Genomic DNA, 24,463 nt, shown 5'->3' with positions numbered 1-24,463 from the left:
ATGGAATTATTACAACCAATCCCTCAGAGATACAAACAATTATCAGGGAATACTATGAAAAATTATATGCCAACAAATTGGACAACCTGGAAGAAATGGACAAATTCCTGAACACCCACACTCTTCCAAAACTCAATCAGGAGGAAAGAGAAAGCTTGAACAGACCCATAACCAGCGAAGAAATTGAATCGGTTATCAAAAATCTCCCAACAAATAAGAGTCCAGGACCAGATGGCTTCCCAGGGGAGTTCTACCAGACATTTAAAGCAGAGATAACACCTATCCTTCTCAAGCTATTCCAAGAAATAGAAAGGGAAGGAAAACTTCCAGACCCATTCTATGAAGCCAGTATTACTTTGATTCCTAAACCAGAGACCCAGTAAAAAAAGAGAACTACAGGCCAATATTCCTGATGAATATGGATGCAAAAATTCTCAATAAGATACTAGCAAATCGAATTCAACGGCATATAAAAAGAATTATTCACCATGATCAAGTGGGATTCATTCCTGGGATGCAGGGCTGGTTCAACATTCGCAAATCAATCAACGTGATACATCACATTAACAAAAAAAAAGAGAAGAACCATATGATCCTGTCAATCGATGCAGAAAAGGCCTTTGACAAAATCCAGCACCCTTTCTTAATAAAAACCCTTGAGAAAGTCGGGATAGAAGGAACATACTTAAAGATCATAAAAGCCATTTATGAAAAGCCCACAGCTAACATCATCCTCAACGGGGAAAAACTGAGAGCTTTTTCCCTGAGATCAGGAACACGACAGGGATGCCCACTCTCACCGCTGTTGTTTAACATAGTGCTGGAAGTTCTAGCATCAGCAATCAGACAACAAAAGGAAATCAAAGGCATCAAAATTGGCAAAGATGAAGTCAAGCTTTCGCTTTTTGCAGATGACATGATATCATACATGGAAAATCCGATAGACTCCACCAAAAGTCTGCTAGAACTGATACATGAATTCAGCAAAGTTGCAGGATACAAAATCAATGTACAGAAATCAGTTGCATTCTTATACACTAACAATGAAGCAACAGAAAGACAAATAAAGAAACTGACCCCATTCACAATTGCACCAAGAAGCATAAAATACCTAGGAATAAATCTAACCAAAGATGTAAAGGATCTGTATGCTGAAAACTATAGAAAACTTATGAAGGTAATTGAAGAAGATTTAAAGAAATGGAAAGACATTCCCTGCTCATGGATTGGAAGAATAAATATTGTCAAAATGTCAATACTACCCAAAGCTATCTACACATTCAATGCAATCCCAATCAAAATTGCACCAGCATTCTTCTCGAAACTAGAACAAGCAATCCTAAAATTCATATGGAACCACAAAAGGCCCCGAATAGCCAAAGGAATTTTGAAGAAGAAGACCAAAGCAGGAGGCATCACAATCCCAGACTTTAGCCTCTACTACAAAGCTGTCATCATCAAGACAGCATGGTATTGGCACAAAAACAGACACACAGACCAATGGAATAGAATAGAAACCCCAGAACTAGACCCACAAACGTATGGCCAACTCATCTTTGACAAAGCAGGAAAGAACATCCAATGGAAAAAAGACAGTCTCTTTAACAAATGGTGCTGGGAGAACTGGACAGCAACATGCAGAAGGTTGAAACTAGACCACTTTCTCACACCATTCACAAAAATAAACTCAAAATGGATAAAGGACCTGAATGTGAGACAGGAAACCATCAAAACCCTAGAGGAAAAAGCAGGAAAAGACCTCTCTGACCTCAGCCGTAGCAATCTCTTACTCGACACATCCCCAAAGGCAAGGGAATTAAAAGCAAAAGTGAATTACTGGGACCTTATGAAGATAAAAAGCTTCTGCACAGCAAAGGAAACAACCAACAAAACTAAAAGGCAACCAACGGAATGGGAAAAGATATTTGCAAATGACGTATCGGACAAAGGGCTAGTATCCAAAATCTATAAAGAGCTCACCAAACTCCACACCCGAAAAACAAATAACCCAGTGAAGAAATGGGCAGAAAACATGAATAGACACTTCTCTAAAGAAGACATCCGGATGGCCAACAGGCACATGAAAAGATGTTCAGCGTCGCTCCTTATCAGGGAAATACAAATCAAAACCACACTCAGGTATCACCTCACGCCAGTCAGAGTGGCCAAAATGAACAAATCAGGAGACTATAGATGCTGGAGAGGATGTGGAGAAATGGGAACCCTCTTGCACTGTTGGTGGGAATGCAAATTGGTATAGCCGCTCTGGAAAGCAGTGTGGAGGTTCCTCAGAAAATTAAAAATAGACCTACCCTATGACCCAGCAATAGCACTGCTAGGAATTTATCCAAGGGATACAGGAGTATTGATGCATAGGGGCACTTGTACCCCAATGTTCATAGCAGCACTCTCAACAATAGCCAAATTATGGAAAGAGCCTAAATGTCCATCAACTGATGAATGGATAAAGAAATTGTGGTTTATATACACAATGGAATACTACGTGGCAATGAGAAAAAATGAAATATGGCCTTTTGTAGCAACGTGGATGGAACTGGAGAGTGTGATGCTAAGTGAAATAAGCCATACAGAGAAAGACAGATACCATATGGTTTCACTCTTATGTGGATCCTGAGAAACTTAACAGGAACCTATGGGGGAGGGGAAGGAAAAAAAAAAAAAAAAAAAAGGACGTTAGAGTGGGAGAGAGCCAAAGCATAAGAGACTGTTAAAAACTGAGAACAAACTGAGGGTTGATGGGGGGTGGGAGGGAGGAGAGGGTGGGTGATGGGTATTGAGGAGGGCACCTTTTGGGATGAGCACTGGGTGTTGTATGGAAACCAATTTGACAATAAATTTCATATATAAAAAAAAGAAAAAAACAAACAAAATAACTCAAAAAAAATCTATCTAGGTTCAGATAGTTCATTTTAGTAGAGTACTTTGTACTGAAACAAGATTGTAAACAAAATTTTGTTTGTTAATTAACTTAATAAACATTTTAGTGGCCTTGTTACATAGCTGGTTTCACTACTTTATAGTAAAATGGGATCCTTTACAATAGTGGATACAAGGAAAAAAGTTCCAAAGTTTAGTTTCAATTGCAGTGATAGTTATGCCATAAAGCAAAATTCAAGGCCTATGGCCAAGATGAAAAGTTTCCAGATTATGTGAATTGGACTCAAACTCATTCATTACCACTTATGTCAAAACTGTGAAGTCATATGACACTGAGGCAACACAATGAAGTAGCAACAGTTATAAAGGCTCGAGTAATGAAAAGTTCAGTAAAAAAGACTGGATTAGGAATTTAAAAGACAATACTGTCCCTCCTTAACACTAGGAGAGAGGGTGAGGTTGCTTGCTAAAGAAAGCAAAATAAATCCACTCCTCTTTCTGCTAAAGAGTAGAATGGCCAACAACTGGAATACTATGCCTGTATTTAAAAGGAAATTTTGCAATCATGAGCTGAATAAGAAAGAAATGCCAGTTTCTGCAAAAGCCCCTAACTGTTCCTAATGTTTTCTTAAAAAGTTTCTTCAAAACTATCCATCAAGATTTGCCTTGAGGAAGTACTTCTATATTCTGTGATTCTGATGAGTTTTCCGTCATATTACAATTTATGATTATAATAATAAGGAAATATAAAGATAAGAACTTTGTACATTGTATTGTATAAATATTTCTGCTAAGTATTTTAGAAAGCTTGACACTATTAGAGTATAATTTATAACTTAGTAATTGCTACATTCATGATTATTTGCCTAAGTTATTGGGTATTGTTAGGTGTTTCTACTATAGTGTTTTTATGAAAAAAATCAAATTCAATTTGTGGAATCTTTATTAAAAATAAAATCTAGTAAGTGGTTTACCCCTAGGAAATGTAAAAATACAGTTAAAAATTCATTTGATGATGAGATTAGTTGAATGGAAATGGGGGGATACTTAAGGAGAAGCTGGATTTATCGGAGAATTCTGAAATAATCATTCTAATCTATGGGTGGTAATATGTCTTCCTCCTTTGGACATACACATACTATATGCAGCCATCAGTTGAGAACTGAAAAAGTAAAGGAAAAACTGTCCCCCTTCAGACCACAGTTAACCAGGGCTAAAAGGGTAAAAGATAGGCTACGTCTGATTATGGTAAATCCTAATCTCATTCATATAATTAAGAATTTAAACACATGATATGCTGTTTTTACAAAAATAATGATTTATTATTAAAACTAAAGTTCATAAATGTAAAAATTGTTTAATTCAGTTAAAACATTAAGTATATGTCATTTCTGTAAAGGATAATTGTTCTAATATATTTTGGCCAAAATAGTCTCCTCATCTATTCACAGTTAAATGCTTAACTTGGAAATGGCTCACTTCAAAGACTTTATGAATATCACCTTTGATTTAATTTTCATGAAGTTATAAAATCATTATTGATTTTTCTGATTTGTCTGTAAATTGTGTTTGAAAATATATCATAAAAATTACTACTTAAAAATGTACAGGGGTGCTTGGGTGGCTGAAGCATCCAACTCTTGATTTCGGTTCAGGTCATTATCTTACAGTTTGTGGGGTCATGCCCCTGTGTAGGGCTCTGCACTGACAGCACGGAACCTGCTTAGGACTCTCTCTCTCTCTCTCTCTCTCTCTCTCTCTCTCTCTCTCTCTCTGCCCTTCCTTTGCTCATGTGCAAATATGCACGTGTGGGTGCACTCTCTCTCAAAAAAAAAAACAAAAACAAAAATATAAAAAATGTATTTTGTATACATGTATACATGTATGTATATTTTGTAAAAAATATAAAAAAATGTACAATGTATACATTCTAAAAAATAAAACCTATAATTATTTTAAATTATAAGAGATCTACATTAGGATTATAGTGAATAAGAGAGCACTTTTGTAGGGAAAAATTCCTTCTTCTAGAGTGGCCCAAATGAATCCACAGTAGACCTAAGCAACTGTATATAATTCTGTATAATTTATTTCTTACTGAGAAGTTTTAGGTTTATGTTGGTTCTATGAGGAAAGTTCCTTATCTTACTCATTGCTCTAAAGATCAATAGTAAGAAAGATTCAAATAACTTTTGATAATACTCTTTTGCCTTTGAACCAAAATTGTGTGTTTCGAGGCATTAGATCTAAGCCAAGTTACGTTACTTTAAATGAAATAAGAGTTATTTTTTGAAAGGCAAAACTAAAAAGGAGATAAAGTATATATAGATTTTCAATATGAAAGTAAGAAAAAATAAAACTGACTCTTAAAAAGTTTAAAGATAGCAATCTTTACTGTCAATGTGCTGAGAAAAGAAAAAAAGAATATTCTTCTTACCTCATAGCCATATGATTACATTAGCATGTTTCTATTTGCTATGTAGGAAATCTATCTTTATGTACTAGGAAGCTTCACTGGGAATAATGCAGAATGTTTAAGTTAAAAAAACAACAACAAAATTTTCTACTAACAGTCTTTGAGGTAAAAAAAAAAAAAAAAAAAAAAAAAACAACTTTGGAGGTAAATTACTGAAGAACTGCAGAGAGCCCCTAGATAGGAATAGCAAGGAAATGAGCAGAGCTGATGGGGATCAATCTGTCCTATAGCCACCTACCTGTAACAAGTGGGGGCAAGAAACAGAACAATCCAGGAGAGTGAGTTTCAAAAGGAATCATGAACAGCCTCCAATTCCCATTTTAGCAAGAGAAATATTATTGTAATTTCTGCCATCTTTTTTTAAAAGTATTGATTTATTGATTTATTTTAATATGAAATTTATTGTCAAATTGGTTTCCATACAACATCCAGTGCTCATCCCAACAGGTGCCCTCCTCAATGCCCATCACCCACTTTCCCCTGCCTCCCACCCCACATCAACCCTTAGTTTATTCTGTTTTTAAGAGAGTCTTATGGTTTGCCTCCCTCCCTCTCTTTTTTTTTTTCCTTCCCCTCCCCCATGGTCTTCTGTTAAGTTTCTCAGGATCCACTTAAGAGTGAAAACGTATGGTATCTGTCTTTCTCTGTATGGCTTATTTCATTTAGCCTAACACGCTCCAGTTCCATCCACGTTGCTACAAAAGGCCATATTTCATTCTTTCTCATTGCCAAGTAGTACTCCACTGTGTATATAAACCACAATTTCTTTATCCATTCAAATAATCCAGTGAAGAAATCTGCCATCTTTCTAAAGCTCCTCAGGGCTAATTCCTGGAGACACAGCCAGAGCCAATGCAGACACTGCGATTCTTCCTCCCCTGCTCATCTATCCATACCCTCCACGGAGGAAGCCTGGACAGGGATAAGGTACAATGCAGAACAGCCTCATAAGATGGGTAGCCTTATCATAGTGGGCCACTGGGAATTACGGAAAAGTTTTATTAAGCAATTTTAGAATGGCTCTGTCTGCTAAGTTGGTCTCTCCAAAAAACACCCTGTAGAACATATACCAGAACAAGGAGCAATAGATATGTAACAGACACATTCACTGTTTTGTTTTGTTTTCTTTTTTCCCCCATAACCAGATGTTTAGGTTTGATTAGTCATTGACAAAACTGGAAAGAGAGAGACTTTCAAAGGGATTGGAAGGTCCTGATGGCTTGGACCCACTGAGAAGCCTGAGTTTGGATTCTAAGATCACCAGAGTATCTGCCCATTATAGGAAAGCTCTTGGTCTACACCTTGTTCCTGAGAATGGCACAGAGCCTCACAAGCCACTCTACAGTCACTGCCATGTCTGGGTGTGGGTGCACCAAGTAGCCACAGGTCCTCACAGTGTCCTGATCACACCAACTTTGCCATAAAGACTAGAAAAAAAAAATCAGTGTTCTTTTTTTTCTTCATTAAATCTTAAATAGTGAAGTCTGAGAGGCAGCAATGCTTTTGGTTACACATCTGTTCAAACAAAAGATTAAAAAAGAAATCTCCCTTTGGGTAAGGGCCAAACTCTATAAACACATAAGAAGTCATAAACTTCTTTGTCTTTGCAAAGCAGGGAATCAGGAGTACTATAAAAATATATAGCACATGTAAATACATTCATTCAAATGGCATCTGAGTGTCTAAAAGGACAAAAACTTTTAAGGGTCTTTGCACAGGTGTGAAAAAGCTCCTATCCTGAAAGTAATCATTCAAGATTTTTGTCTGGAGGTAGGAAATATTCCTGTAAATGCAGTTTTCCAATATTCAGGAAAGCCTAAGGCAACTATGAGCTACTCCTGAATTGTCTTTACTCATCCTCTGGTTGAAAGCCAGGTGGTTAGAGGACCCACCACAAATACATATTAAAGTCAAATTTTCTGCATGTTTAAAAATGACATTCAAATCTGAAAAAAAAACCCACTTAGATTCAAATCCAAAATCTTTTTGGGGGGGTTGTTATTGCCATTCTGCTTTACTCCTGGAAGAAGTAATAGTTACAATCCAGCTATATCTATGTATCTCTACCTGTATCTATATCTCTCCATATTTTTAATACTATTTTGCTTTCTAAGTGAGTCACAACAGAACAACTTTATAATGGCTGTCCTGAGCCTAGGTTCCTTTTTTATCCACAACAGTCCATTTCTCATTATCTGATAGACGTATATATCTAACCCTGGGAGAGCAGGTGAGTATTATGGGGCATGCAGCACACACTGCAAACAGAAATAGAAAAGCCCCATCTCCTTGGGATCTGTGACCCTGAAGACACTGCCAGAACAGTCATCTGTGAGAACAGGCCAGGTGAGACAGTGGCAGTCAGAGCACTGGACTCAGCACCTTGGGCTCTAGGGTCCAGAGGAAACTGGGGAAGTTTTGTTAACTTTTTGAGCCTCATTACCCTGGGGGATAATGAGTGATTTGGGGATCAGGACCTAAGGGGGTAGGAATTTGGATCAGGGACTCCCATTGGTCTCTTTCATATTTAAAATTCACAATTCTGGGGCGCCTGGGTGGTTCAGTTGGTTGAGCATCCGACTTCGGCTCAGGTCATGACCTCACTGCTCATGAGTTGGAGTCCTATGCTGCACTCTATGGTGACAGCTCAGAGCCTGGAGGCTGCTTTGGATTCTGTGTCTCCCTCTCTCCTTCTGCCCCTCCCCTGCTTGTGTTCTCTCTTTCAAAAATAAACATTAAAAAAAACAAAATAAAATTCACAGTTCTAGCAGTCCTTATAAGATCTTGAGAAAGTAGTAATCAGTAGGTCCTTAGCATCTTGTAGCCCTGACACAGTTTCAAATCTTTATATGTATTACTTGCATTATGGTAAAACTTTATCTAAAGACCATTTGAAGGTCCTGTACTTAATATTAGTAATACCTGGTATGTGAAAAGATCACAGAAGGTGGTGCTGATGGAAAAATATTTAAAGAAAGCGTTCCTTGGCAGGCATCTGTCCCTACCTGCCTTTTCAGCAGCTGGCATTTCCCACAGGGAGCTTAGGCTCCTCCCTTGCTTCCTTCAGGCCTCTGGCTGGAGTTAAGGCTTCTAAATGTAGGCTGACAAAGCCACCAATGGTTCTCTAGTATCTTGGGAAGATCATTTCAAGCATGTCCCAAATGAGAGACATTGCAATTAGCTGTGATGTTTGATGCAGATTATTATTTGATGCAGATTATTATTAATAATAAAGTACTGAAATTTGATTATTATTAATAATAAAGTACTGAAATTAGCAAATTAGAGTGGATTCTGTATGGCCACACCATTCTGATGTGCCTTCTTGAATCCTGTAGAAAAGGAAGTAAAGCTTTTACACAGAGAAAGGCCAATTAAAAGTATATCCCACTAGAAGTGAATTTAATGATCAGGATCCTCTCTTCATATGGTCCAAGATGGCAGTTCTGAAACTATGGGTCTTAAAACCTCTTTACACTTTAAAAATTATTAAGGACCCCAAAGAGCTTTTGTTTGTGTGTGTCTTACCTATTAAACATTCAAAAATATTAGTTAATCCATTAAAAATAACAATAAGCTGGGGCACCTGGGTGGCTCAGTTGAGCGTCTGACTTCAGCTCAGGTCATGATTTCGCAGTTTGCGAGTTCGAGCCCCACATTGGGCGCTGCACTGTCAGCAGAGAGCCGGCTTCGGATCCTCTGTCCCCCTCTCTCTGCCCCTCCCCCACTTGTACTCTCCCCAAAATAAATTATTAAAAAAAATAACAATAAGCCAATTACATGTTAACCTGAAAAACTCTTTTTATTTTTATTTATTTTTAAATGTTTATTTATTTTGCAAGAGTGAGCATGTGCACATGCACTTGCATGACACAAGCAGGGGAGGGGCAGAGAGAGAGGAGAGAGAGAATCTGCACCATCAGTGTGGGGCCTGAATCAGGGTTTGATATCACGAACTGTGAGATTGTGACCTTAACCAAAATCAAGAGTTGGATGCTTAATTGACTGAGCCACCCAGGTTGCCCCTGAATAACTTTTTTAACAACAATAACAACAAAACATTTTACATTTTCCAAGCAAACAAAAAATTAACATGAATAGTGGCTATTGTTTTTATATTTTTGTAACTATCTTTAACATCTGGATTAATAAAAGACAGCTAGAGTCTCATATCTGGCTTCTGCATTCAATCTGTTGCAACAAGGTTGTTTTGGTTGGAGTATATGAAGAAAATCAGCATCATGTAGACATGTCGTTAGAAAAGGGAAGAATATTTTAATGGCCTTTTCAGATAACTGTAAATATTTTTGATACTATATCAAAACTCAGTTAAGGTTAGTTTCACGTAAAATCTGAAACCATACCAGTAAATTTTTACTTTTTTTTTTTTTTAATTTTTTTTTTTCAACGTTTATTTATTTTTGGGACAGAGAGAGACAGAGCATGAACGGGGGAGGGGCAGAGAGAGAGGGAGACACAGAATCGGAAACAGGCTCCAGGCTCTGAGCCATCAGCCCAGAGCCTGACGCGGGGCTCGAACTCCCGGACCGCGAGATCGTGACCTGGCTGAAGTCGGACGCTTAACCGACTGCGCCACCCAGGCGCCCCAATTTTTACATTATTAAAATTCATTGGCATATGTTGTACTTTGGCCGGATTTTTTTCCCCAAGCATGACAGTGATATTCACTTGGTCATTTGGAAATACCAATGAACTGAGTTATGTAGATCTTTAAAATGTGACACATTCAATTACACAGCATTGGTAAGTCATATTTGTTGTTATCACCACCTATTGCATCAGGAAAAAATATGTAAGTATGGGGAATGTGTCATAGTCATGGTGGAAGATACAAGATTTTCAACATTTTAATTGAAAGCTTGAATTTATCCCTGGCAACACGTCCATGCCCACTGGTTTCCTTGAAGTACCAAACTCACTAGGTTCATTTTTAAGAAATTACCTACCAAATCCAAATAACCAGTCTGTCTGTCAGCCATTCTTTCAAGTACAAACGATGTTTTATTAAAAAAAAAAAGGTGGCTAGTTCACTTTGCAGCTCAGGTGTACAAGTGCTTATGTACACTCCCTATTTTAGCAAACAGAATAGAATGAAAGATGAGTATAAAAGGTTGAGATTTGATAAAACGAGCCATTTTTATCAAGGATAAAAATCAATCAAAGATATTCATCAGACATTCGGTTAAGCGGCCAACTTCAGCTCGGGTCATGATCTCGCAGTCCGTGAGTTCGAGCCCCGCGTCGGGCTCTGTGCTGACAGCTCAGAGCCTGGAGCCTGTTTGGGATTCTGTGTCTCCCTCTCTCTGACTCTCCCCCGTTCATGCTCTGTCTCTCTCTGTCTCAAAAATAAATAAATGTTAAAAAAAAAAAAAAGATATTCATCAGAGAAACTAGCTTCCTTGTCCTGCAAGTATGTACAGAATCCAGAGACTACTAGGTATGATTTGGGGCCACTGAATGATTCACGATAAGCTGCCAGCAGTTTTCTCACCATTACTTTTACACCATTTGCACAATGTCAGCAAGTGAAAAGGGCACTTCAAGTTATTCTGAGAATAGTTCGGACCTTGCAGACCCCTGAAGGAGTCTCAGATATCTTAGGGGTCCATGGACCACATTTTGGGAACTGCTCATCTACAATAAGCTGACATGCCTTCAATCAGCACATACGTGATACCTCCATGCTGGAAACTCTGACCAGGATGATCGAGAGTGGATTTTGGTTTTACCCAGCTTTATGCCTACACACAGGAAAAGGCTTCCCCCCTTCTTGAGTGAAAACAGAAGGGTCTTTCTGTCTAGAATAATGATTACCAGCTCCAGGCCTGGCTCTTAGCCTTCTTCACCAGGGAATGGTTAGATATTATGCACATGTTGAAAGTTACTTGTCGGAGTATAAACTCTAACATTTCAGTCTGTTCAGGTCAGTTTAACATCTTTTGATTATTTCTCTACATGCAAGGCCTTTCATGATGTGTTCCCTCAATTCAGTCTTACTCTTCCTGATGTCCAATAGATGCTGGCTTGGTTAGGCTAATCTTCTCACTACTGCCAAACATATCACGGATATTCATTTCTGGAGCCAAATTTCCTCAGCCTTGCCTTCTGCCCAACATAGTTCTACCCATGCTTGAAGGTCCAGATTCATGAGACTTTCCTTGCGTACTTTTTTTTTCTTGCATTGTTATTTCAATTTCTCATTTGATAGCTTTATTATATAAATGGAATCTACCTTTATTTAAAATGCTATATAATCACATACAACATACCAAGCCAAGCAGCAACAATGTTGCATGTAGGCCAAAAATCCTAATTTCACCCACCAAAGGAATACAAGACCAGGGGGCTCTCTTTGAATAGGTAGGGACCCTATTCTATTGGAAACTATTTTGATTGCTTAGACCTTACCTATGTAACTGGAGCTATACATGCCTCTAACACAGAGAGCAACTATATATATATTTTTTCATATTGAGTCCTGAGTCATTTAGCTGACAGCCTTTCAATAAATGAATGTTGGATGAAAAAACATAACGCAAGTAAGAAAAATTTTTGGAAGACAATTTACCAAAAGCAAAAAGTTCTTCCTCTTAAGGTATTCATTACTTCACCTGGCAACAGTAAGAGATAGCCTTATATGCTGAATAAAAAGCAGGTTATGGCTTTCCAATTCCATTTTTTAAGCAGTTGCTGCTACAGTCATGAAAATTGTTTACAGATTAATTGAAAGTTGATTCTGATAGTAACTTGGCTACGAGATGAGAGTACCTTTTTTTATTTAAAAATTTTTTTTTTAATTTTTTAATGTTTTATTTGTTTTTGACACAGAGAGAGAGACAGCATAAGCAGGGGAGGGGCAGAGAGAGAGGGAGACACAGAATCCAAAGCAGGCTCCAGGCTCTGAACTGTCAGCACAGAGCCCAACGCGGGGCTCGAACTCACAGACCATGAGATCATGACCTGGGCCGAAGTTGGACGCTCAACCGACTGAGCCACCCAGGCGCCTCAAGAGTACCTTTAAAATAAAACATCAGCTTACCAACAATCTTAACATAAAAGTGGTGAGAGCTGACTCTGGTCATGTTAAAGAGGATATTATCCTCATCAGGAAAATTGCAAAAATATCACAAATTCCAATGTTAGATTAGGGACCACAGTTCAAACATATTTATCCTGCCTAAAGCCACTCCACTGCACAAGAATTCATGTTCATATTAAAAATTAGAGTAATTCCTCACATTTTTGATTTGTAGACTCTCTTTGAGAAGGCTGTATTTAATAGCTACTAGAAATTCAATTAAAATCAGTAAGCTCTGATTGAATATCTATGTACCAGGTACTGTTCTAGCTCCAGGGAATAAGAGAATAAGCTTCTATTCCTAACACAAATGAGTTTCACAGTCTAACCAGGAATATAATGGCAGACATTGTTGATGGCCTATCAACAGCCACTGTTACTTTCTTTGTTGTCTGAACAAAATTGGAGTTCTCTTAGAGATGTGCTCTGGGATGGTGGATTGCTCTCTCAGTTCTCAGGGTGGGGGGGCTGGGGGGTGGGGAATAAATGGAGATTAGGCAAGCTAGTCATGTTTTGCAACAAAGATTGTTCTCCTCAACAAAAGGAGACATGTATGAGAGAACCATACCTTTCTGTCTTTGGATGATGCATTTGTATAAGAGAATGAGTTCTTGAGATGCAGTGGTCATCCTGCAACATGAGTCAAAAGGCCCAGGCACTAAATGTTGACTTACCAAGGCCAATGACGCAGAAAATGAGAAAGCCTGAATCCTTATGATGTCATTGGGCTATAGCACTAAACCTAGAAATACCCCTCAACAGGCTTGCCATTATGTGAACTAGTTAATGGCCCACTGTATAGGTCACTTTTATTAATTAATCAATTATCTTTATTGAAATATAACTGACATACAATGTTACATTAGTTTCATAGTGATTTGATATGTCTATACATTGTACTAGGCTCACCACAAGTGTAGCTACCATCTGTCACCACTATTATAATACCATTGACTGTATTCCCTATGCTGTACCTTTCAGCCCTGGGACTATTCATTCCAGAACCGGAAGCCTGTATCTCCCACTTTCCTTCACCCATTTTGCCCATCCCCCACCCTCTCTCCTCTGGCAACTATCAGTTTGTTCTCTGTATTTATGGGTCTCTTTCTGCTTTTTGTTTATTCATTTGTTTTGTTTTTTAGATTCCACATGTAAGTGAAGTCATATGGTGTTTGTCTTTCTCTGACTTATTTTACTTGGCATAGTGTCCTCTAGGTCCATTCATGTTGTTTGCAAATGGCAAGATCTCATTCTTTTTTGTGGCTGAGTAAAATTCCATTGTGTGCATACACCACATCTTCTTTATCCATTCATCTATTGATAGACACTTGTGTTGCTTCCCTATCTCTGCCACTGTAAATAATGCTACAATAAACATAAGGGTGCATCTATCTTTTTGAACTAGTGTTTTCATTTTTTGGGGGGGGGGACAAATACCCAGTAGTGGAATTACTTGGATCTATTTTTTTAAATTTTTTGAGGAACCTCCCTACTGTTTTCTGTAGTGGCTGTACCAGTTTGCATTCCCATCAACAGTGCACGAGGGTTCCTTTTTCTCCATGTCCTCACCAACACTTGTTGTTTCTTGTGTTTCTGATTTTAGCCATTCTGACAGGTGTGAGGTGATATCTCATTGTATTTTTTATTTGCATTTCCCTGATGATTAGTGATGTTGAGCATCTTTTCACGTGCCTGTTTGTATAGGCTAATTGTAGATGGTTATCCTATTCCTTGCAGCTGAAAGTATCCTGTAGACATATATACAGTATCACATAATACAATGGTAAGTACTATAGCATATACACACACGTAAAAATGAAGATGAGGAAGACATTTACACTGCTTTGAAGAGGCCTTAGGGGACAGCTGTCTTTGATGATACAAGGGGGAGGAGTTCAATAAGCAGACACAGGTGAAATGGAATTTTAAGCAAAAGCAGCACAGGAGCAAAGGCATGGCAGGGTAAAAGTCCACGGTGTGCCCGTAGACTGGTTCACAGTCTGAAAGCAGACCAGAAGAGTCTGTTCATCTTTACATCCCCAGTGTCTAGCACAGTGCCTGGTACAGAGTATCAATAATTTTGAATGAGTGTCTCAGAATGAGAATGCAAAAGCAGGCTAGGGCCAAATTGAGATCGGCCTCATGTGCCATGGAAAAGAAGCACGATAAGACATTTCACATAACTCTGGAAGGCAGAAACTTGAGGTCCTAAGTGATTGTTTAGATGTATTACTGCTAGATGAGGAAAGCTCACAAAGTCATAAATGGGTAGGGATATCTTTTCTGGCACTGTTACCCATGTTCTCCCTTCTTGAGTGGGTTTCCTATACCAGCACTGCAGCCAACAAATGGCACATATGGAGTGCAAATGAAGAATACCAGCATTTATGCTGCTCTGAAATGACTAAGATCTTTACATGATCTGCCAGTGTACTCTATTTAACATCAACTTGTGGAGCTAAGACTTGAGAAGCCTTGACTTCATGGTGAAGATGGTTGTGCCTTATGTAATACTTTCACACAGGAATTCAAGTGACCATCATTTTCTGCACTCCCACTCTGTGCTGCCTGTTGCTAGGCTGTGGTGTTTATCAAAGTGTACACAATGGTCCTAATCCTTAAGCAGCCTGTAACCTACTCAAGGAGAGAACACATTTGAGGTAAGCAACACTAATATGGTGTCCACGTGTCTACAATGATGACTGGCGCAGAGTATGGGTGTGAAGGGAACTTGGAACAGAGTGATCTCTGAAGACTGAGGCTTTATGAAGGGAAGTGGAACTTGAATTGGGTCCACCTGGAGTGGAGGATCAGACAGTAGATGATATGGATATAGAGGTGTAGACCGAGTAAATTTATTGAAGAGCATGGGTGCCAGGCAACCTGAGAATACTTCTCATTCAATAAGGAGGGACCATTTTCCCTGGCTCAATTAATATGTCCAGTGGTAGCTCTGACAACGTTTAAGTCATCTTAACAGAGGATTTCCAGGAAAACCAGGAAAGTTGTTCATGGAATAGTGTAAACCACTTAAAATTCTCAAAACATAGTGATGGGGTCACTGTAACCTTACTGCAACTGAAAACATAAATTTATTCATAAGGTATCAAATATATATATATATATATATATAATGACACTATTTTAAATCTCTGTGGTTATCAAAAATGAGTCAGGGATATATCCTGCTATTTAGAAGTCCAGAGTTTCATTAGAAAAGAAGAAGAAGACGTGTACTTATAAAACAAATTTGGAAGTCATATTTTAGAATAACAGGCCATAGAAAGTACTATTGGGTGAAGCAGAAACAGTGTAAGAAGGACATCTTAGTTCCAACTTAGGGAGAAGCTGGGTCAGGCTTTGTGGAAGAGACAACAGGATCTGAGGTAGGTTCTGAAAGGTAAAGAGATATGGAGATTTGGGGGGATGAAAAAATTAAGGCTCAAGGTTATTCCTGGTGGAGAAAAAGCATAAGAGAAAAAAGCAAAAAATTATGCCTTTGCCAAAACATCTTTGGCACAGTAGATAGTGCCAACAGTGTGACTTATTTCTTGAGTCCAGACAGAGCTTTAACTATCTAACAAAATATTTTTTAAAGTGAAGGATACATTCAGTCCACTTAAATTTTTTTGTTTAACTGCTAAAGTGAGGGTGATTCTTCACAAGCAAGTTATTTTGAAAAATCAGACTAGGGGCGCCTGGGTGGCGCAGTCGGTTAAGCGTCCGACTTCAGCCAGGTCACGATCTCGCGGTCCGTGAGTTCGAGCCCCGCGTCAGGCTCTGGGCTGATGGCTCAGAGCCTGGAGCCTGTTTCCGATTCTGTGTCTCCCTCTCTCTCTGCCCCTCCCCCGTTCATGCTCTCTCTCTATCCCAAAAATAAATAAACGTTTAAAAAAAAAAAAAAAAAAAAAAAAAAGAAAAATCAGACTGATTTGTCATATTTGAAAAGTAAAATGGAGGAAAATAAAAAAAGTAAAACCACCAGAACAAAATAGAAGCCAAAGAAACTGAGGAAAAAGGCACAAGAGAAGATAGATGGATTGAAAGACTAGGGATTTAAATTGACTGACACTATTGAGCCTGAGGGAAGTCACTTACCCTCTCATTTTTAAAAATCAGTAAAATGATGCTTTTGCATTAAATAGTCTCCAAGAATCCTCCAAATTCTGAAATACTATGTTTTGCTAGTCTTATAATTTTGCCTCATTCATCCTATAAAAATTCAGAATTCATATGTTTAGAAACAAGATTCTCAGATGAAAAGGCAGTAGGTATTTCCATTAAGTGGCCATTCCAATTGCTAACTGGTTTTCATAGAAGGATAAAATATATGTTGAAAAGGGCTATTAAGTGCTTAAATTTCTTTAAGTCATGAGGTAAAGTCAATCAGAATTCATGAGGTCTTATATCTCTAAGCTTTTATATTGTTAATGAGAAGGCATTATTTGAAGAAATAGTATTTTTTAACTATTTAGAATTAATATTCCAGCTATTTAAACAAAGAAATTGTTCCAAGAAGCGACATCTATCTACTGTGCAATTGGAACAATGGCCAGCTGGGAGAGTTAGAATACAACTATTTCCTGATAGGCAAAGATTATTTTTTCTCAGTTCAGTTCATTGTGAAATTAGTTAATAATTCTTTTCAAATATAATTTTTTTCTATAGAATTCTTCATGAAAAATGAGTCCTAGCTCAAGGTAGGTCCTTTATCTATACAATTAGAGAATGCTAGATATCTTTTATGGTATTCTAACATATGCTATTATTGGTATTATTGGTACTATCAGCAACAGAAATTGTATTGGGTCATTGCAGAGAATAAGAGAGGGAGTTTCACTCATCACCCTTACTGATCAGCAATAATAATAATTACAAAAAATAAAAATTTATATTTTGAGTAGTTTTAATGCCTTTATCACAAGGAGCTGAATGTGTTTTGTACACATCAGGTCAGTAGTCCTGTTTCTCTGTTAATCCTGGTAATACCACTGTGAGGAGGAACACCACATCTACTTGTAGCCATCAGCTAGGAGGGAAGTAGGTGTGCATGTTTAAAGGTAACAGCAGATTCTCCTTGCTCTGACTAGGTAACAGGTGTTCTTCACAAATGATACACTATCTTTCTGAATCAATCCTAGTTCCAAAGAATCAAACTTGTCATGCCAACACTAGTTACATAATTTCATACATATACACACAAAATTTAAACACTCTTGATCTCTCCTAAGATTACGTGAAGGAATAACTTTCTAATATAAATACCATAAAATTAACATCTAGCTACAGAAAGAAAAATGATGAAACCATGAAAAATCCCACCCAGTAAGAGTTAATTCTGTTACATGCTGAAACCATAAACCTTCCTTACTCAACTACTTCATAAACCAGTCATTTGTGAACGATTACTTTAAACCATCATGCCATTCAGTATCCTGAAAAATAGGATAATGGAATGCTATATCTCCCCAAAGTCTGCTTCATTGTAAACAGTCCATCCCTCCTTGCTGACTCCAAAAGCTGTATAAACATACTGCAATCAAATCCACCATAGCTCATAGAGAGCCTTTCTTTAAGTAATCTACAAAATGCCAACCTAATACAAATACAAGAAAGAGGAGTTCTTACTAACACGACATTTTGTATTTACAGTATTCTGAACAGTGCTTAAACCTGCACGGGTTATAAAAGGCACCCTTCCCCACGCTCCCCCCCTCCGGCCTGGGCCGACAGCATGCGTAGGCCTCTCGTTTACACCACACTGCAATAACATAAAGAAGGGTTTACTATTAATCCAGGTTTTACTACAAAGCGACCCGTTATTTCTCTGTCAAACACTGGCAAGAGTGCCAAGTGTCTGTCATCCAATTCAGGGGATTAAGTCTTCTTTTATAGTCTGATACTTGTACCAATTTATAAAAATACAGATATAGTTTCTTAGAGTTGGTCACAGTCTATATTTTGGCTTGGATTCAGGCAGCAGAGGTTGACCATGACAGCTGGCAGGAAACTGAGTGAGAATACATCCTCCCCCTCTCAGTCACCAGGTCTCAGTTGCCATAGTGATTAATCCTTAATTGAATGCTGTCTTTGTACATTTCTTTTCAGAAAACTTTAAGTATACTTAAGTTGAAAACATGCAGTTGACTGAAAAAATGAGGCAGCACATCACAAACAGGTATAGCTAAATTCTGTGACATACTTCCATATATTAAAGGAACAAATTAGCTCTAATAAAGGTATTATCAGTTCTTTCAAATGCTTAAAGCGTTTCTTTCTGGTCTGAGGTTAGACCTAAATCATACAGGTTTTCCCTCTTGTTACCAGACATTTCATCTTTTAAAATAAGCTGTCTTCAGACATGGTTCTAAAATATCTAAGTACAATTTAAGGCAAAACGAGTTCTTATCTTACATAGTTTGCATTATTCAATAACAAAGGTATGATCAGAAATTTATTATAGGGGAGACAGGTTTTCATTCAAGACATCTATAAAATATGTTACATAAATAGAAATTAATTTATAAAAGTATAAACTATAAGAAGGAGAAGGCAACATGGAAAAGACTGTGTATTTTAGGCCTCTTCTTAATATATGGTTGAATTTGAAAAGCAGTTCAGAGCTCTTGTCATTTTGGCTATCAATAATTATATCAAAAGGACTGAGAAACTCTGAAGACCACAGGAGTTTATCAAGGATTGTGGTATACACTACTTCTCTTTTGTAACTTTTCCATTTAGTATATTTCTTTGCAATTTAGTTAAAAGCCCCTACTTGGATTCAACTACAGTATTCCTTGGAAAGTGAAACATCTGCATATTGTGACCACTTGCTAATCGCGTATTACCTTCATACAAAGAAATAGGATTTGTTTTCTTTTTCTTAGGAAACGAGACAACATATCTGCCTCTGGCTGCAGACACACACACAGACACACACAGACCACACACACACACACACACACACACACACACGCACACGCGCGCACACACACACACACACACAGTCTTTTCAAACACAAACAAAGGTCTCTAATAAAACTTTGGTGACAGACAAGAAGCACTCAGAAGAATTCTCAGTAATAAAGGTTCTGGATGTGAGCTCTAAGATGAAAGATACTGTACTGTAGGTGGGAGGTCTGGGGATTTCTGGAGACTTTAGAAGCAAGAGGTTTGCAGATAATTTCTGACACTATTGCTTTTACCTTGCTTTGTTTCCCTTTACCTTATTCTCTTTTCCTTCCTTAACCATTTTTAATTTTTTTTCGAAACTGCAAATTCACTGTTGCCACCCACCACACACTACAAGCTGCAAAACCTCTCAGGGAGTGACACCCAAATCTCTAATCGAAGATGATGGTATGTTTCACTGACTTACTCATTAAAGGCACTGAAGTAATTTTGACCAGATACGATGAAATCAGTGAATGTGAACATTTTTTTTTTTGTAAAAATTCTGAGATGGCTTTGAAATGTTGTCAATATCTCATATATGTAAAATAATGTATTTTTTTAAAAGTATCTTCAGAAATCCTTAATTTAACCATCTTTATAAGTAGTTTTAGTAAAGAGAAAATGATACTATCATTGTTCCATTTCCCTGACATTACTGAGGTAGTCTTTAGTTTCCAGAAGACTTATAATGAGGAGAACCAAGAATATTATGTACAGAGATTAATGCAAAAGGATTAGTCTGATGGCAGAGTGATGTCTCACTCATTTGAATGTCTGTCAGCAGCTATGGCAATATCTTGAATTAAAAGCAGTCACTTCAATTGAAGAATCAAAACAGAAAATAATCTATCAGCTTTAAATAGAAAAGTTACTATTATCTTCAATTCTAACACAGAATATCTAAAATAAACTAATATAAAGTAATGAGTGGCTTTCTATTTTCATAAGCAAAAACTCAGTAGTCACATACAAAATTATGAAAGATATTCTACCAGGAATATTCTTGTTTTTCTTTTTTTTATTTAAAAAACTTTTTTAATGTTTATTTATTTTTGAGACAGAGAGAGAGAGAGAGGAGGCGGGGAGGGAGGGAGAGAGAAGGGCAGAGAGAGAGGGAGACACAGAGTCCAAAGCAGGCTCAGGCTCTGAGTTGTCAGCACAGAGCCCAACGCGGGGCTCAAACTCATGAGCTGTGAGATCATGACCTGAATCAAAGTCAGATGCTTACCCAACTGAGCCACCCAGGTGCCCTTCTTGTTTTCCTTTTAAAGGGAGTCCAAAGCCCCAGATCTGCTAATATCACCCATTTTTAAAGTTTATAATTAAATATGGCTGCATACAACTATTTATGGATTATTTTTCTTCATTAAGCCCCACCTTCCAGGAGAATTAGAGACCTGACATTAGTCTTATCCAGTGGTAATAATAACAATACTTATTATTCATTGAGTGCTTACTTTGTGTCAGGTACTGTTCAGAGCATTTTTACCTCAGTCTTTGCAACTTTTTGAGGTAGTAAGTATAATTATTTGTATTTTAAACACAAAGAAAATGAAGCACAGAGAAACTAAGTCCCTTTCTCATGGTCACACAGGAAGTATGCGAGAGAGCTAGAATTTAAACTCTGACATTCTGAGTAGAGTGCATGCCATAGGCTAATTGTAGCTATCAAAATTCCTCCTGCCCCCAGAAGAGTACAGAGTTCAACAAACTGAAAAGGAAACTCATTATGTGAGATCTTTATTACAAATTAAACTAAATGAGGAAAGTATGAGATATATCTCAGGGGTTGTAGTTTTATGTAAAAAATACAGTAGGTTTAGTTTTTGAGGTTGGTGAAAAACTAAGAACATCATGAATATGTATGAGCACTATCTATTTTGAAAACTCTGATTTTCTTATAATAAGTAAGATTTTTCTTTTTGAATGCTAAGTTTACATACTGTCCCCAGGTGATTTTTGCATATAGGTAATACATTACAACTTTCAAGAAAGTACAGCCATATTATTAACCTGATGTATTAAACAGTAGAGGTAAAATCTGAGGGACTCAATCTTATTCTGTTGGAATTTTACTGTATCAAGTATTGATTTAAAGAAGTTGGCCACTGTAATCTGTGTTTGTACAGACTGTTCTTGGCCTGCTAGCATTGGTGGCATGGGATTGGACCTCCTGCTTAGTGGCTTTAAAACTTCCCTGAATATTTTACACCCACTATGATTTAGTCACTAAACAACACATTTCTTCATACTCCCTTCTTCAGGTTTACTAAGTTGGTCTTTGTGTGATGGGGAGACATACAGCCTCAAAGGGCATATTAGAAATCCTAGAGGATGAATATTACAACTTGTTTCTCAGTAAGAAATGTGCCTCACTCTGAAAATCACTGTGAAGAGACAAAGTTCCTGATGAGAGTGTGCTGTCGCCCTCAAGAATTTGGGGGCTAAAAAAGATTCAGAACTACTGGTATTAAAGACAAAGGCAAAGCATATTTCTAGCATTTTCATTTTTATAACTTTCCTGAAGAAGTTTCCAAAGGGATATTTTATTGCTTTTATATGTAGGGGGTTGCTTCTCAGGTCCATTGTGGGAAGAATCATATGAGGCTGCAAATTTCTTCTCTGAGAAATATGTAAATAAACTAACAACCAATATCCAATTAAATTAGTTCATTGACATCTACTATAGGGGTTTGCCAAATTATGTGACATTTTCACATTAAAATTTCATTGGATAAGGGCATGATTTAAAAAAAAAAGGTATGGTTGAAAAAAAAAAAGGCCCTAATAAAAAATCAGTTGTCTATTTAAGAAATTCTGCTGGCTCTAATACAGCCAATTTCTGGCAAACACAGCATATTGCTGATTAGTTTTTTCAGATAGTTCCTACAACATAGGCAAAGTAGAGAAATGTTCTCTACAGTGTTGGTTGAGAAATGGTATCTAGATGAAATGAGAATATAAAAAAGCAGCACACTTGGGTCATGAAACTATACCTTCATGCATTGCATTGTCCCTTTGGATTACAATAAAAAATGCTAAAAGCATGGTCTTCCAAAATCTGTTATTTACATTTACTCCAAGCATATTATAAGACAACTCGCTGTTCACTAGATCATTCAATGTCCTCATTTAAAATTCCAGGTGACAAATTTCCTCAAATTAAGTGCTTGGAAGAGAGTTTTCCTCCTCCCTAGAAGAGCTAGCTTCCCCCCCTCCCCCTTTTTCTTAAGGACAACCATTTAGCTCAGTGTTTCCCAGCAGGGTGTTATGGCATTTTGAGCAGAACAATTCTTGGCATGTGGGATGGCCCTTCCCACTCCCCCACCCACAACAGCCATTTAGTATCCCTGGCCTTCAGATATTAATGCCAGTCGGGCACTCAGTCACTGTGACCACCCAAAGTGCCCACACACATTTCCAAATGCAGTAGTTGAGAAAACACTAAATGGTTTACTTCCTTTGTTTTGTCTACCAAGAAACTTGATCAAATTTGTCATTAAAAAAAAAAAATATCTAGGTAAGAACACTATGTCTTATATATCTGCATTCTAACTTTCTTTTAGTCCTGAACTTCCAGTTTAATTTGTATTTTCCTTGGTTCTGAATTTCATTTTGTATTCTGATTTTATTGTTAAGACAATCCAAATTCTTTGTGGAACCAGAGGAGGAACAAATAAATAAAGACAGCTTGACAGTTCAGAGGCATTCCCCCCTACCCCTTCATTCTTCAAAGTAGAACTAACTAGAAACAAAGTATGTATCCTTGTTACATACAGTACCCACTTTTAACTCCTACAGGTAAAGTGGTAGAAAAACTAATCCTCAGATACTCAGCTTAGAAATAAAGAACAGCAAGCCAAAGAGAAAAAAATATTTTTCAGACATTTGATGAAAGTGACTATGTGTAAATGAAATACATTTATGTAAAGCCTTATTTTTATATAACAGCAATTTTAAATGAGAAAATCATATAGAAAGTATTTATTACTTTTAACATTATATGAATCCTTTTGCTAAAAATACAAATTCTGTATGCAGCTAGTTCTTCCATGTATGTCTTTATGTAGGGTGAAACATTTTGAAGGGCATCTAATTATACACTTCTCTTTTTCTGTATGAGCAGAAGTGGTTTTGGTTCTGATTTAACTGCATGATCCCCTCAGATTTCTCAGTTTTTAGCAATCTTTTATTGGGGGGATATTTCAACATTATTAGGCATTTAGATATAGATTTGCCTTTTATTATTTATTTAAAAACATTTTTTAAATGTTTATTTATTTTGAGGCAGAGTGCAAGCAGGGGAGGGGCAGAGAGGAAGACACAGAATCCAACGGAGGCTCCAGGCTCTGAGCTGTCAGCACAGCACTCAACGTGGGACTTGAACCCACGAACTGCAAGATCATGACCTGAGCCAAAGTTGGATGTTTGACCAACTGAGCCACCCAGGCACACCTAGATTTGCCTTTTAATATAAAACATAATTTAGTGACTACAGTGCTCCAAATGGTGTTCTGTTTTTCATACTTATTTGTATGTCACTTATAGTCTAAGAAGCTACTTTCGAGGGAGTATTTACAGAAGATCCTATGAAGTAACTTCTATGAAGATGAGATTAAATACTAAAGATGTCTGTACCCTATGTTCTCTTACCTTAGAAGTGCAAACGGCTATGTTAGCAGGAAGCTGGGAAAACTGCTTCAATTCAAAGACATCACGTGCTGCCCATCGGCTCATGTGATTTTCAGCTTTGCTTGATCCAATCACATTCTGGTTTGAGTGAATATAAGCCACTTCCTGAACGCCATCTAGGAGGTAATTGATGTTTATTAAGTGATGTCTCGTTGTGAAGCAATATGGTTGCGCATATATTTTAAAAATTATCAGCAATACCACTAAAAAGAGGTTATGCTTTATTTTTTATCCTCAAGAAAAACGCTGAATCAGTATGTTAACATCACAGTATTCTTTAAAAAAAAAAATTGAAAAGAGAAAGAGTCCTAATATATTGGTCTAGGTTATCTTAGAAATGACTT

At 37.4% G+C, this 24,463-nt stretch overlaps 1 protein-coding gene across 4 annotated transcripts in view; it reads right to left on the bottom strand.

Moving 5' to 3' along the window:
* The window catches only part of ERCC6L2 (ERCC excision repair 6 like 2), a 139,217-nt gene that overhangs the window by 16,914 nt on the left and 97,840 nt on the right, over window positions 1-24,463 (bottom strand). For all 4 annotated transcript variants that reach the window (XR_006966298.1, XM_047103100.1, XM_047103092.1 and 1 more), the window contains one exon: window positions 24,081-24,235. Coding sequence is in view for 3 of the 4 variants with exons in the window: in XM_047103100.1 (XP_046959056.1) it covers window positions 24,081-24,235 (155 nt within the window). In the remaining variant the exon portion in view is untranslated. The remainder of the gene's footprint in view (window positions 1-24,080; window positions 24,236-24,463) is intronic.

The sequence above is a fragment of the Lynx rufus genome, unplaced genomic scaffold, assembly GCF_022079265.1.
Source record: "Lynx rufus isolate CCGP_SWC_20201006 ecotype Redwood Valley unplaced genomic scaffold, mLynRuf1.p SCAF_10, whole genome shotgun sequence".
NCBI lineage: Eukaryota > Metazoa > Chordata > Mammalia > Carnivora > Felidae > Lynx > Lynx rufus.
The sequence above is the reverse complement of the archived record's forward strand: the minus strand, read 5'-3'. Positions and strand labels throughout refer to the sequence as shown.